This window comes from Myotis yumanensis, unplaced genomic scaffold, assembly GCF_028538775.1.
Source record: "Myotis yumanensis isolate MYYU_CA2020_CCGP unplaced genomic scaffold, mMyoYum1.0.hap1 SCAF_7, whole genome shotgun sequence".
In the NCBI taxonomy this organism is placed as follows: domain Eukaryota; kingdom Metazoa; phylum Chordata; class Mammalia; order Chiroptera; family Vespertilionidae; genus Myotis; species Myotis yumanensis.
In genome coordinates this window covers 59,836,028-59,849,561 of record NW_027223758.1, presented here as the reverse complement: position 1 = coordinate 59,849,561, position 13,534 = coordinate 59,836,028, and the positions used below count along the sequence as shown (strand labels likewise).

The 13,534-nt window shown below is 41.8% G+C and overlaps 1 protein-coding gene across 1 annotated transcript in view; it reads left to right on the top strand.

Moving 5' to 3' along the window:
* The window catches only part of L3MBTL4 (L3MBTL histone methyl-lysine binding protein 4), a 258,313-nt gene that overhangs the window by 127,537 nt on the left and 117,242 nt on the right, over nt 1-13,534 (top strand). Inside the window, exon 13 of the mRNA XM_070421567.1 lies at nt 12,889-12,991. Within this exon, the coding sequence (XP_070277668.1) occupies nt 12,889-12,991 (103 nt within the window). The remainder of the gene's footprint in view (nt 1-12,888; nt 12,992-13,534) is intronic.

The window sequence follows — 13,534 nt, the reverse complement described above, 5'->3', positions numbered from 1 at the left end:
TGTGTGTGTGTCTGTGTGTGTGAGTGTGTGTGTCTGCTGGGGGCTTGCCCCCAGCCACACCCTGGAGGCTTGGAGCAGGCGCCCCTCTGTGTTGATCTCTTAGGCTCCTGGCCTCCACTGCATGTTTTTCTCTACCTTGAGCTGTGGCCAGGGTGGGGTGCTGCCTGCAGGCTGCACTTTCCTGCTCATGGATCACTGCAGAGACTGGGGTTAGGCCCTGCTGGGTGCTGCCTGTGGGGAACTTGACTGCTCTGGGATCGCCATGGCTATTCAAGGAGGAGGCCCACCCGGGGGCCGCCCACCCTCCGAACTTGCCTGCTCTGGGATCTCCATGGCGATCCCAGGAGCAGGCCCACCCGGGGGCCGCCCGCCCTCCACACTTGCCTGCTGCTGGCAGCGGGGCTTAGGCGGCACACGGGGGTCCCAGCTGGGGCGGGGCTTAGGTGACGCAATCGTGCCACCTAAGCCCGGCCACCCAGGGCCGGACACGGGCCCGGATGACGTCTGGCACTGGCCAGCCCTGCCCGCAGTATGCAAATAATTTGCATATGGCGCTGATTAGCCAATGGGAAGCATAGTGAAGGTACGATTAATTGCCCTTTTTGTCTTTTATTAGATAGGATATGAATGAAATTATATGGTTCTTGACTTTTTTCCATCTGACTTATTTCTCATAGCATGATATTCTATAGATCCATCCATCTCTCCTGGCTTCGGATTACTCTACAAAGCAATAATAATCAAAATAGTATCATATTTGCAAAAAGACAAGTTTTCATTCTTTAATGTGCAGCTTGTGTAATATCTCCGACCAAATGTTATACAATGCCAGGCAGCCATGGAAAATTCAGCAACAGTGGACTCACGTCTTATTCTAGGGTTAGTTTCTAGATTCAGCAAGTAAAGCAAAAAATGTTTTCAGTCACAGTTATTGCAAACTGTGTCTCAGTAAGCCCAGCACAGGGGTTACCACTGTCATTGAACTGAACAGTCAGCACCTGTTCAGCATTAGGTGATGTGTTGGTGAGCAGAAAGTCATGCTGTATGAAAACCACATCTCATTTTAAATACTAGGAACAGTGCCAGCTCAGGGATCTGCTCCCATTGGGAGGAGCACGAGGACTAAGGGAGTAGTGATGGTCTCTGACTCCCACATGTGGTCCTTACCACATCCATTGCTGATAGCATGGTGGGATCAGCCAGACTATTCTGTTCATTGTGTGTAGTTGGCTACCTTGACATTCATGTCTATCCTTGCTATCCTTTAAAGCTAGGAATTGTTGATTAATAAATTTGTGTAGCCCTGACTGGTTTGGCTCAGTGGATAGAGGGTCGGCCTGCAGACTGAAAGGTCCTGGGTTCGATTCCAGTCAAGGGCATGTACCTTGGTTGCAGGCACATCCCCAGTAGGTGTGCAGGAGGCAGCTGATCAATGTTTCTCTCTCATTGATGTTTCTAACTCTCTATCCCTCTCTCTTCCTCTCTGTAAAAAATCAATAAAATGTATTTTAAAAAATTTGTGTATATGAACATATAAAAGTTTCTGTTATAGCAATTGCTTATTGGACAGCATAGCAGAGTCAAAGAGTACAGATCTATAACTTAGGAACCTTAAGTTCTTGTCCTATCAACTGAAATGTGGTTTTCTATATAGCACAGATTATTTAACCTTCTAAAACTTTATTTCCTTGTTTGCCAAATTAAGTGGATAGACTAGGTCAGTGGTTCCCAACCTGAATGGGGAATACTTAAGAAATAAGATTTACAAGCTTACCTCCAGAATTCTGATTTTGTGGGACCTGAAAATTTATATGTTTAAATATATCTGAGTCCTTCCTGCTTTGTATGCCAGTCATGGGACCTCTCTCCTTTCTCTAGTTGACTCTCAGGCTCTCCTGATCCTGCTGTGTCCATGGCCTCTAACCTGGTCTGCTATTGCCCTGCTGCTCCAGATGGGACTGAAATGGCAGTCCCTGGGGCCCATGCTACCTTTGCTGCCACAGAGCCATAGGCGAGCTAGAATCTGGATGGTTGTACCTTGTGATGGGAGGCTTCTCTGAGTGGTTGCCTTTATGTCTGTGATGAACATTATTATTTGCTGTTTTTATCAGGCAACATGTAGGTCGTCTAGTCTGTGGCATCTCTGTGCATGGAGCTCCCTTGAGGGCAACACTGACACTTGCAGTCAGTAAGGGCTTGTCTTTCTCACTAAATTCTATAATCCAGACTAATTCAAAGCCGCCAGTGAAGAAACTCCTACACTGGTCCTGCTTCTTTCCAAGCAACGGTTACAGACATCAGGGAGAGGGAGAGAGAAAACGATTGAGAAGGAGAGAAGGGTGGTTTTGCAGCATTTTCATTTAGATTAGATGGGAATAATCCATTTACATAAATCCAGTACCAAATTAGTCATTTTTTAAAAAATCTGATTCTATATAATAAAGAGCTAATATGCTAATGAGACCAAACAGCAGAATGACCATCAGGACAATCGCCCAGAAGACCTTCTGAACAAAGCCGGGGCTTTGAGGGCCGAGCCCCTGGCAGAAATTCGTGCATCGGGCCTCTGTTTTTATATAAAAGACAAGCTAAAGGAGGTTCAGAGCAAAGAAAGTAGTTTTAGGTTTTTTAAATGATCTTTGAGACAAAATTATATCAAAATTAAGATTTAGAAGATTGTCTGTCTGTTTTGATTTTTTCCTTAAAAATAATGAAAAAAAGTAGTAGGAAAGTCTAGTGAAATAGTGTTTATATTAGTTACTTTTTGATGCCATATTACCCTCAGTTCCTCACAATAAATTTATCGGTTAGATGTAGGCTTAGTTCTATTTCGTGACATGTAAACCAAATTTTTCAGTGAGCCAATAATCCTTAAAGTTTTTTCTAGTCTTAAAATCCGATGCTTCTGTCTTATCTACATGGACCTCTCTCAGTTTTTTCCTGCATAAATCAAGAGTGTCATTTTCCTGATTTTTTTCAAAGTTTAAAAACTAGGCAATAAAACCGGTTGGCAATTTATGAAGGCTTATGCTATTTAGTATTATAAAAAGAGCCTAGTTTTGTCTATTTAAATAATTATGGTATGGTATAACTGATGATATAAATTCCCTGTTTAAATGTCATTACAGCCACATATTGGTGAACACCATTCACATAGTCCTCACTGTTTGTCTCTAGACCTTCACAGCAGCCAAAGAAATATTTTATCCAGATATCTCAGGTTGAATCATCCCGTTTTCCAGCAAACCTATGGTCTTCCTGAAACTGTACCCATATTACACATGAGATCCTCTTGTTCTGGGATCCTTGTGCAATTATCCAATTACCCACCATACTATTCTTTCCCTGTTTAAAGCTCAGCATGTGATAAATGCATTTTAACATATTTGCTAAGAAAATCTTTGCCAGCTGCTCTGCAGTCTTTTTTTAAATACTCAGCAAAACCCAACATACCACGTTTCACTTTTTGTCCTCACTGCTCAGAAGCTCTGTCAGATCTGTGGAAGGGACCTCTAGAAAACTGTCCATTGCTTTTGCCCTCTTTTCTTACCACATTTTTCTGTGGGGTGGGATTAGTATCGTTTTCATGTTCACTGGTCCTTCAGGACTCTAGCACACTTCTGAATGTTTTCCTGTGATAGGTGGATGGTTAATTTATCTTCCTCTACTAATATTGACATTGTTATCGTTAATGTTTTTTCTGAATCGCCAAGTAAGTATAATAGTTTTAGTGACCTTTTAAAAATTATTTTGGCCAAAACCGGTTTGGCTCAGTGGATAGAGCGTCGGCCTGCAGACTGAAGGGTCCCAGGTTCGATTCCGGTCAAGGGCATGTACCTGGGTTGCCGGCACATCCCCAGTAGGAGATGTGCAGGAGGCGGCTGATCGATGTTTCTCTCTCATCGATGTTTCTAACTCTCTATCTCTCTCCCTTCCTCTCTGTACAAAATCAATAAAATATATTTAAAAAAAAAATTATTTTGCATTTCCATTTCAGAAAATTATTGTTCTATTTTATTTATATATCATGAAACCCAACAGTCTGAAACCCAGTACAAGTAAACATGGTGTTTAGTTACACTATTTCTTCTCCTTTTTTGAGAAACTCATTGTTATATCACAACGGGTATTTATTGTCCCCAATTTTATTAGGAGACGGAGAATAAGTATGATTAACCTATAATATTAGTTTGAAAAATATGCTTATTATTTGCATTCTCCAACAGTCAAGGGTAATTATTTCATTAAATCTTCTTAGCAAACTATAATATAAATTTCCTGGGTATTGGGTGAAAAAGAAAACAGGCTACAGATACAAAAGTTTCCAATTCAAAAAAAAGCGTGAAAGCTTAATTATTTGAAATGAGAACATGAGCATATTTGAACACTTTATTTTTTTCTCTAGATTTAATACTGTTGCATCCCTTGCTCCATTCTTAGTCTCAGCTGATATCTTGCTGCTATTTTGCTGAGAAAATAAATGCTCTCAGGAAAAAATTGGTCACCCCCCACACTGATCTTCCAGCACACCCTCCTCTGTACACATGCCCCTGCCACTGAAACTGCTTGAGTCCCTGCTGTCAGCACTCAGTCCCCACTGGCCTCCAGCTTATCCCTATGTGGCCACTCAAAAACCTTTCCCTATAATTACACCCTGTCTCTATATTATCACATTTTCCTTCGACAGAAACATCACCGTTATCACTCAAACAGAAACAATAATAACAATATATGCTTGACCACAAACCCACTTTTATACCATCCTTCATATAAAAAACTCATCAGAATAGTTTAAGCTATGATTTCCCTCTTTCCTCTGCCATTCTTCCTTGAACTTCAGTCAGGCCTGTTCCTGTCTGTTCAATGAAAATGTTCCAGGCACCCAGCCCTGCTCACAGCCACTGACTCCCTACCTTCACATGCTTCCTCTGTGAACAATGCGTTTTTCTTGGCTTTACTCTTACTCCCCCAGCTGCTCCTTTTTGGCCCCTTTCTCATGCTTTCTTGTCTCTACATACTGTGTTCCCCAGGGCTCAGTCCTCAGGCTTCTGCTCTCCCCCAGGACACTAACTCACTATGGGACCTCATCTAGTCCATGGCTTTCAATGCCAGGTATGGATGTCATCGCTACATTGGCACCTCTAGTTCCACCCCAATGCAGAGCCTGCCCAAGACCTTTACTGGTTTCCAGTAGAAGCAAATGCTTCTCAAGGAACATGACCCCATATTTTCTCACTGATTCAGTCCCTCTCTATACTTTCCAGTATCCTCACTCTAACCCAGAATATAAGGCAGACCCTTTTGCTCTGACTTGTCTGATCTCTTGCACCCTATCCATTATCCATGTTGCTCCAGCCATTTGATTGTTGATTCTGTCTTTGGCAACAGAAGGTAAGCTCCAAAGGGTCAGGCCTTTCTGTAGGGTATACTGCCTTATTCCTAGCACCTGGAATACTGTCTGGCATGTAGCAGGCACTTAATATCTCCTTAAATGAATGAATAACCCTCAGTGGGTAATTTATTTAGATAATAATAGTAAATAAAGTATTTTAACTTGTCTGTTATCAGTGACATTTAAATCTGTCCCACTTTTCTGTTACATCCTCTGCAGCGGTTCTCAAACTGTGGGTCACGACCCCTTTGGCGGTCTAACGACCCTTTCACAGGGATCGCCTAAGACCATCCTGCATATCAGATATTTACATTATGATTCATAACAGTAGCAACATTACAGTTATGAAGTAGCAACGAAAATAATTTTATGGTTGGGTCACAACATGAGGAACTGTATTTAAAGGACCAGAAGATTGAGAACCACTGCTCTAGTGGATATTATCACCCATGCTAATGCCATCCTATATAATAAAAGGCCGGCCACCATAAGCATAATGACCAGAACTACCAAAGACCAGAACCACCATGGCCCCTCAGAGGGCTGGCCCTGGCCCCAAGCAAGGGGTTAGGGGTGACCAGGTAGGCAGGCCAGCGGTTAGGGGCAGGCAATCAGGTAGGCAGATGGCCCCTTGCAGAGCTGGCCCTGCCCCCCAGCAAAGAAAGAGGGAGGCCCAGGCCACCTACCATGACTCTGTGGCAGGTGTGCTGCCAAGTAGCGATCGTCCCACAGAGGTAGGCCCAGGCCAGCCAAGCCATTGCACCCCATGCTTGTCGCCTGCAGAGGGAGGCCACTGGTGGCAGGGGAGGGGCGGGGGCAGTGCTGCACAGATGGCAAGCAGTGGTAGTGGCGGGGGTGGGGCCAGCTGCCTGCAGCCAGGGGAAGGAAAGACCCAATAGGCCCTGATCTCAGGCCAGGCGTAGGGACCCTACCTGAGGGGTCCTGGATTGTGAGAGGGTGCTGGCCAGGCTGAGGGATCCCCCCAAGTGCACAAATTTTCATGCACTGGGCCTCTAGTTTGTCTATAAAACACCTCCTAAATGAATCAGGTTGAACTGCATGCTTTTTCAGCAGAGAGTGGATAGAGTTGAAATAAGGAGAAAATGCTGCTGCTGCTTGATTCTTATTTTCTGAAGCTGACCAGTACCAATCTGGAGTTCATATAGTATATCTTCATTTGTTTCAGTTAGTATCAGAATTGTCATTATGCTCTGGGTCAGCTCTATACCAAATACAATAACAATTCTAAGAGGAAACTGCTTCCTACACAGAAGGAGGGAGATGATCTCAGCTTCCAGCACATTCTGTGGGGGGATAAGGGGGTAAAATAAGCCCTTCCATTCACATCACACAGGGTTGTCGGTTTGGGCCACTTTGAAATAAAGGATAGTTCACTTTCTCATTTCCTAGAGAGGAGTGCAACCTCTTTTTCTTGCTTTGTCCTTGATATCTTACATCATGTTTACGTGACAATAGGTCTGATACCCACATGCAATTCTAGTTTTTGTTTCAGAACAATTACTTGATTTCACACACAAAAAAGAAACAAAATAAAATTGCTGTTTTACCCTAGGGAGTTTTTAGCTCCAAGTGACACAAAAATCGGCTCACAGTGGTTTAATCAAAAAGAGGGTTATTTTTTGTCTGTGACAGACACTGATGTGTTTGGACCCCCTGGCACGTCTTGAATCCAGGCTCAGTTTTCCTTTATTCTCTGCTTCCTTCAACACTTCTGCTCTTGTCCTTGTGCTTGTCACCTCATGAATGCTTAAATCTGAGTTCTGCAAAGGTCAAAGGAGGAAGAAATGGGCAAAGAAGATCACCGTCATCTTTAGGAAAAAAGAGCATTTATAGACTTCCTCACCTTGCCTTTTCCTGGATCTTATTGCCCAGGACAGTGTCATATGACCAAGTCTGGATGAGAGAGGCTGGGAAAGCTAACACTTTTAGTAAGGCATATCGCTGCACTAAAACAAGTCATGGTTTAGTCAGCAAGAAAGGAGGGAATGGATGTTGGTGGGCAACTACAGTGTCTGTCCTGGTGTTCGTGGCAACCGTGTACTTCTGTGGGAAGGAGGATCCACAAGGACCTTTTACTACAGTGAGTATCCTGTTAGTGTGAAGCATTATTCATTACTCAGATAATTTCCAGTTTACAAGCATATTTCCATTTCTTTGTTGTCTTGGCACCTGGAATACTGTCTGGCATTTATTATGCTAGCATGACAGATATCATTATCTGCTATTATATCAACTCCTGCTTGAGTAAATTTTTTATGAAATAACTGGAATAAATTAGAAGTTATTCAACTGCTTGATATAGCGAGTAGCCAATAATATTTAGATGTAGAGAACCAGATTGATTTTAGGCACGCTAAGCTCTGAAATGAGGATCAGGTGGTTATTATCTCACAGCGTTCTGGTCAAAATATACCAAAATAATGCCTACAGATGTTAATTGTCGTTGTCTTCATGATTCTTTATTCATTCTTAAAACATACTTAGTCCATATCTCTTTTGTGCTAGTCGCTGCTGTAGCAGGGGCTGGGATATAATGGTAAACAAATTAGATAAGGTCGATGCCCTTACTTTAGTGAAGGGAGACAGATGATAAACAGATAAACTAGGAAAATAATTTCTAATAAGGTGGTAAAAGGAAGGCAAGAACGGGCAATATGTTTAGGGACAATCTCTCTGAAGGAGTGATTTCAAGTGGAGAACATTTTTTCTAAAGACCTAATTCTCTAAATATCCAAGTTACAAATAAGATATTCTTGGTGAAAATGCAGTTATTTTTCTGAGGACCTAGGATAGAAATTAGTTTTATTATAGGTTCCCTTTATTCTAGAGGAAATAATATGAAGGGTTGTAGAATGTACAGGTTTTTTTCCTGCAGATGGCTCTCTGTCTTATTCATCCTTGAGTTAACACATTAAGCATCATACAGAATTTACCAAGAAAATTGTTTGAGTCTATGCATTTTTATTGCATGTTTTTCTTAACTCTTTTGTTGTGTTCCCTTGCTGTAATTCTTAATATATTACTTCTTCTCCCAATAGCTGAGGTCATACTCTCCTTACAGATCTAACAAGGAGAGAATTAGGACAGCCATGAGTGTTAAATATTTAAAAGATCCCTTTAAATCTTAATTTAATCAAGTGCATTAAAATGGTCCTGAAAAAAATGCTAAAAAGCATTGAGAATTTCCTGTAGTATTATCCACACAGAGTGACACATGGGCTGGCTGCTAGAAGGTATATGGGTTAATATTCCAGGCCTTTGTGACAATGGCCTTGGCAGTATATTGTGAGGTACAGTTAGGATAACAGTCTCTTATATCTTGTGTCCCTTTATTTTCTCATAGATCCTTTTATTTGCTGACTAACATAAGAATACTTCTTACATAAGGGACTTGTTTACACTTTTTAAACTTCAGTTCCCTCGAGTTGTTTAAAAATTGTTGGGGTATTTTTTTAAGCGTTTCCAAAAGCCACCTTTGGGAGGCTTATTTCTTTCTATTTTTTCTCTCTATTTCCTTTCTATTTTTTTAAGCGTTTCCAAAAGCCACCTTTGGGAGGTCTTATTTCTTTCTATTTTTTCTCTCAAGGTATTTTGTGAAGCTGTGCAAGCACAAGTGTGTAAGACATACTTTCTTATTTTTTGATAAATTTAATAAAAATTTATATGAAGTATAAATATTTATTCTAATATCACCACATATTGGGACCCAGCTTCAGTCAGTATTTTTGTACAACATAATCAAACTGTAATGCAAATTTCTGGGTTGTTTTTTAATCCTCACCCTAGGATATGTTTTTATTGATTGATTGAGAAAGAAAGAGAGAGAAACATCAATATGAAAGAGAAACATCGATTGATTGCCTCCCACGAGTTGGGACCAAGGATCAAATCCTCAACCTAGGTGTGTGCCCTGACCAGGAATTGAACCTGCAACATTTTGGTGTACAGGATGACACTCCAACCAACTGAACTACCCGGCCAGGGCCAAATTTCTGTTTTGTTTTGATTTTGTGTAATAATCTTTTCTTATCCAAGAGCATCTTGAGGGGAGGACTGTGGGATATTCATCTGTTTATTCAATAAGCATTTATGGAGCACCAATTATGTGTCCACCAACTCTCCGTCAGTCTAGGTACTGGTCACGTAAGAATGAAATATACATATGCATGCAGCTCATAGTCTAATAAAGAGATAAACATTAAACAAATAAACATTCAATTTGTATTTTGGCAAATGTTATATGAAATAGGAACCTAACATACTCTACGGAAGGCAGTCTGAGGAAGTGAAATATAGCTGTGATCTGGAATATAAATGGGAGTTATCTAGGCTTAGTAATAGGAAGGTCATCCCAACATGCACATGCTCTCCAGTGTGGAAGAACCTGGTAGGTTAAGGGGCAGGAAGAGACCAGTTTGGATGCTGAATATTGAATATGGGGGAAAATCAAGTGAGATATAGCTGAAGAGGTATATAGGAATCAGATCAGGTAGACCAGGATGTGAATTTTGGATGTAATCCAAACATCAATAAGAATCTATTGCTTAGATTAGACTTATGTTTTGAAAATGGCACTCTGGTTGCAAGTAGAATAGGTTGGAATGAGTCAAGAATGGCTACAGAAATGCTCCAAGGAGATGATGATGACTTGGATTAGGCCAGTCACACTAGTAATGAAGAAAAATTGGCTGGCTAAATAAATATGTAAGAGATTGAGAATCAATTGGAAGTTGAGGCAGAGTGAAATGAAAGAGAAGAGATGTCAAGAATTATTCCAGGTTTCTGGAATGGAGTGTGATGTGATTTATTGGAATGAGCAGCTCTAGCAGAAAAGAAGGTTGGGGGACAAGATGATGACTTCAGTTTGAACATGTTGACTTTGAAATGCCTTTGAGAGATCCCAGTGGAGGTGCATTGGAGTTGAATGTATGGAGTTAGAAGTATTGGTCTGGAACATAAAGAATGTCGGGGCTATAGTCTATGAGCATTTGTAGCACAGTTGATAAATGGAGTGTTGAAATGGATAGCCCAAGAACAAAATGTGGTGCTCTGTGACATTTTAAGGTTAACTAGAGGAGGGAAAGCTGGCAAAGGGAAATTGTCAGAGTATGATGTCACCAAAGCCAGTGGACAGTAACAATTCAAGAAGGAGACAGTGATTAATAGTACCAAGACATCTAGTGTAATGCATACTCTGCAGTGTATGTTGGGCTTAATACATAAAGGTCATTACTCACCTCAGAAGATAGAATGATGTGATTTGAGAAGCAAGATGTGAAGAAATAAAGATAACTTCTCTGAGAAATTTGTCTATGAAGGGGGAAAGAGTGAAACAGCAGTAACAGGAAATATGGGTGCCAAGTAGAGTTTTAAGCTTTTGTTTTCTGTTTTTGTCTTCTTTTCTTTTTGTAATTGGAGAAACTGGAGTAGGTGTAAATGTTGGTAGAAAGGATTCAAAAGTCCAGGAGTGATTAGAATATCCAATCACCTAAAGATCCTGGAGAATGAGGTAGCTATGACTCAACATAAATGGTGATTGGAGAGGGAATTGTTCCTGCATTGTGATGGGAAGGAAGGAGGAAGATGGTGCACAGGAGGGCGATCTCCTGGTGTCTCAGTGATGTAGCAGGCAAACTCAGCTACTGACAGCTGAAGGGTGGAGGTTGGTGGAAGGTTTGAAGAGTTTAGAGGAGTCCATGTGGTATTGAAGAGAGGAAGAAGTTTTGGTAACAGTCTGCACTGTTGTGTAATTTTTCCCAGGAGAACTTAGTTGCACAAAACACAGAGCAGCAGGATAGTACATTTGATCCATGGTTGGCTTCTCCCACCCCCCAGGCACTTGTGATAAGGTCAGAGAGGGAAGGGAATTTAAGTTATTTGCAATAGAGGGTCAAATACTGGTTGATAGAATCTAAGATAAGAGAAGGGAGTTACAGTAAGTGGGGCTTAATGACTGATGGTAGGAAAAAGAAGGGAAATTAGTGGCCTGGGAATTCTAGTGGTGTTGAAAACATCATCAGGAATTGGGTGGGATACCTGAGCAAGCAATCTGGAAGGACAAGATTTTGTAGTTAGATGGACTCTTTGCTTAGTGATTTTAGATGCAGTGTCATTTTAGTGCTGACAAGATCCAAAGGGTTTTCCTTGTGTTTGGCCCAGATGGATTCAGGGAAGAAGCCACTGGAGATGAGTTGGTTAATGATCTGTGAGGGCAGCAGATTAAACGCTATGACTGTGCATATTGAGATGCCTCGGTATTGCTGGAGCTGAGACAGAATGGAACACAGTGAGTGAGGGCTGCAGTCTTCTCTGAGTGGCCTGGCTGGCAGGCAGGCAGGTGTGAGCACTGAGAGGGCCAGTGGTGAGGGAGCCCCATGGAGTCAGCCTCAGAAGAACTGGAGTATTGAAGAACATGAAAGAAATGTGGTCCAGAAGAGATGCTGGGAAGAGAGGGGGGCCCTGGCTTCCCTGCCAGTTCTGAGACACATGGGGCTGAGAAAGTGAACATTTTCTGCGGAAGAAAGCTCAGAATGTACTCTCTTCAGGCAGCAGCCAGACAGAGTTAGAGTGGGAATAGAGAAAACCGTGAAATGAGGACAGGAAATGGGGAGCTTGCACAGGAAGTGGAAGTACAAAAGCTGAGGAGAGAGAAGGAGAATGTGGGACTGTCAGGGAAGTGAGACCCAGATGTCTGACAGTAGCGGGTAGAGCATTCTAGGAGCTGATATCTGTGTTGGAGAGAGGGAAAATGAGGGAGAGCAGACTGAGGAAAGTCTCAGAACAGAGCAAGGGGGTTAAATCCTGGTAATCTTTACAGATGAATTGTTTCTTGTGCTTGACAGACTTCATCTCTGAAGTGGTTATATATAGTATAGTGTGGTGTGTGTGGTGTGTATGGTGTGGTGTTTGTGGGTGTGGTGTGTTATGTGTGTGTGGTGTGTGGTTGTGGTGTGTGTGGTGTGGGCAGTGTGCATAGTGTGTGTGTGGTATGGGTCAGGCAGTTCTTCAGATAGCTGTGACAACTGATTGAGGAAGCACATGTAGGGCCCCGTTGGTTCGCTGTCTTTGGCATGCACAATTGCTCATCTTGTTTCTGTCTAGCATTTGGGGGTGCCTTGCTGTGGTCAGTGGGAGTAGTATAATGGGAAACCACAAACTAGACATCACCCCCTCACATTCTCACCTCATGGCTGTATAGCTTTTTCCAGTACTATTCTCTGAAAGAGATAATGAATATTCTCACACTGTTTTTTTAAAATAATTTCTTCAGTGTTTATTTATTTTGCTCTGCCTCTGATATTAGTTGCTTTTAGTGTTATCTATCACAGCAATGATATTTTCTGCTCAATCATTTTATAAAACATCACAAGTACCCAATACATGTTTTTAATTTATAAAGTCTCAATGAATATCATTTACATATTTTAGTCTTTCCAGTTCTTCTTTGCTAAGGGTGTTTCTTTTACTTCCTGAAGGAGCAAAAGATGTGAAAATCCTTCCAGGCCAAGCTGTCTGTCCTACTCCAGGCTGCCGAGGAATAGGCCATATCCGGGGCCCACGGTATTCAGGACACCACAGGTAAAATATTTTCTTCTTTAAATTTTTTCAGAGATGAATTAAAACATTATGCAGGCTATCGGCTTTTGGTAGCATCATCAATGACTCATGTGAAGCCAGACATCCCCCTATCATACTGCCTTCTCTGTGCCTAAAGCCCTTCTTTGACATTTCTTACTGTCTGCTCACCTCTACCTTCCCAGAGCCTGCTGGACCCCCGATGTCTTGCCCAGACCCACATCATTTCCCAGTGCCTCTGCTCTCTAACTGATTCCTTAAGCACACCCTCCATAGGATATACTTACCATCTGGGTCCCACCCCAGTCCTGAATTTTCTTCAAACAGCTGCTGCGTCTTGCTTTCTTTAGAGAAATTCCAGAACCTCTTGTCTTTTCCCCTCTTGTTCTCACCTTGCCCCTATTTCTTTTTCTTTATTTTTTATGCATTTGGAGATGAGATAATTCTTTGCCTGAATGGAAAGTAATAAATGTGGAGTTATGTTGCAGAATATACCTGTGCTTTAAATGTGTGATAACAGTATGGAAAATATGGTGCTTATAATGA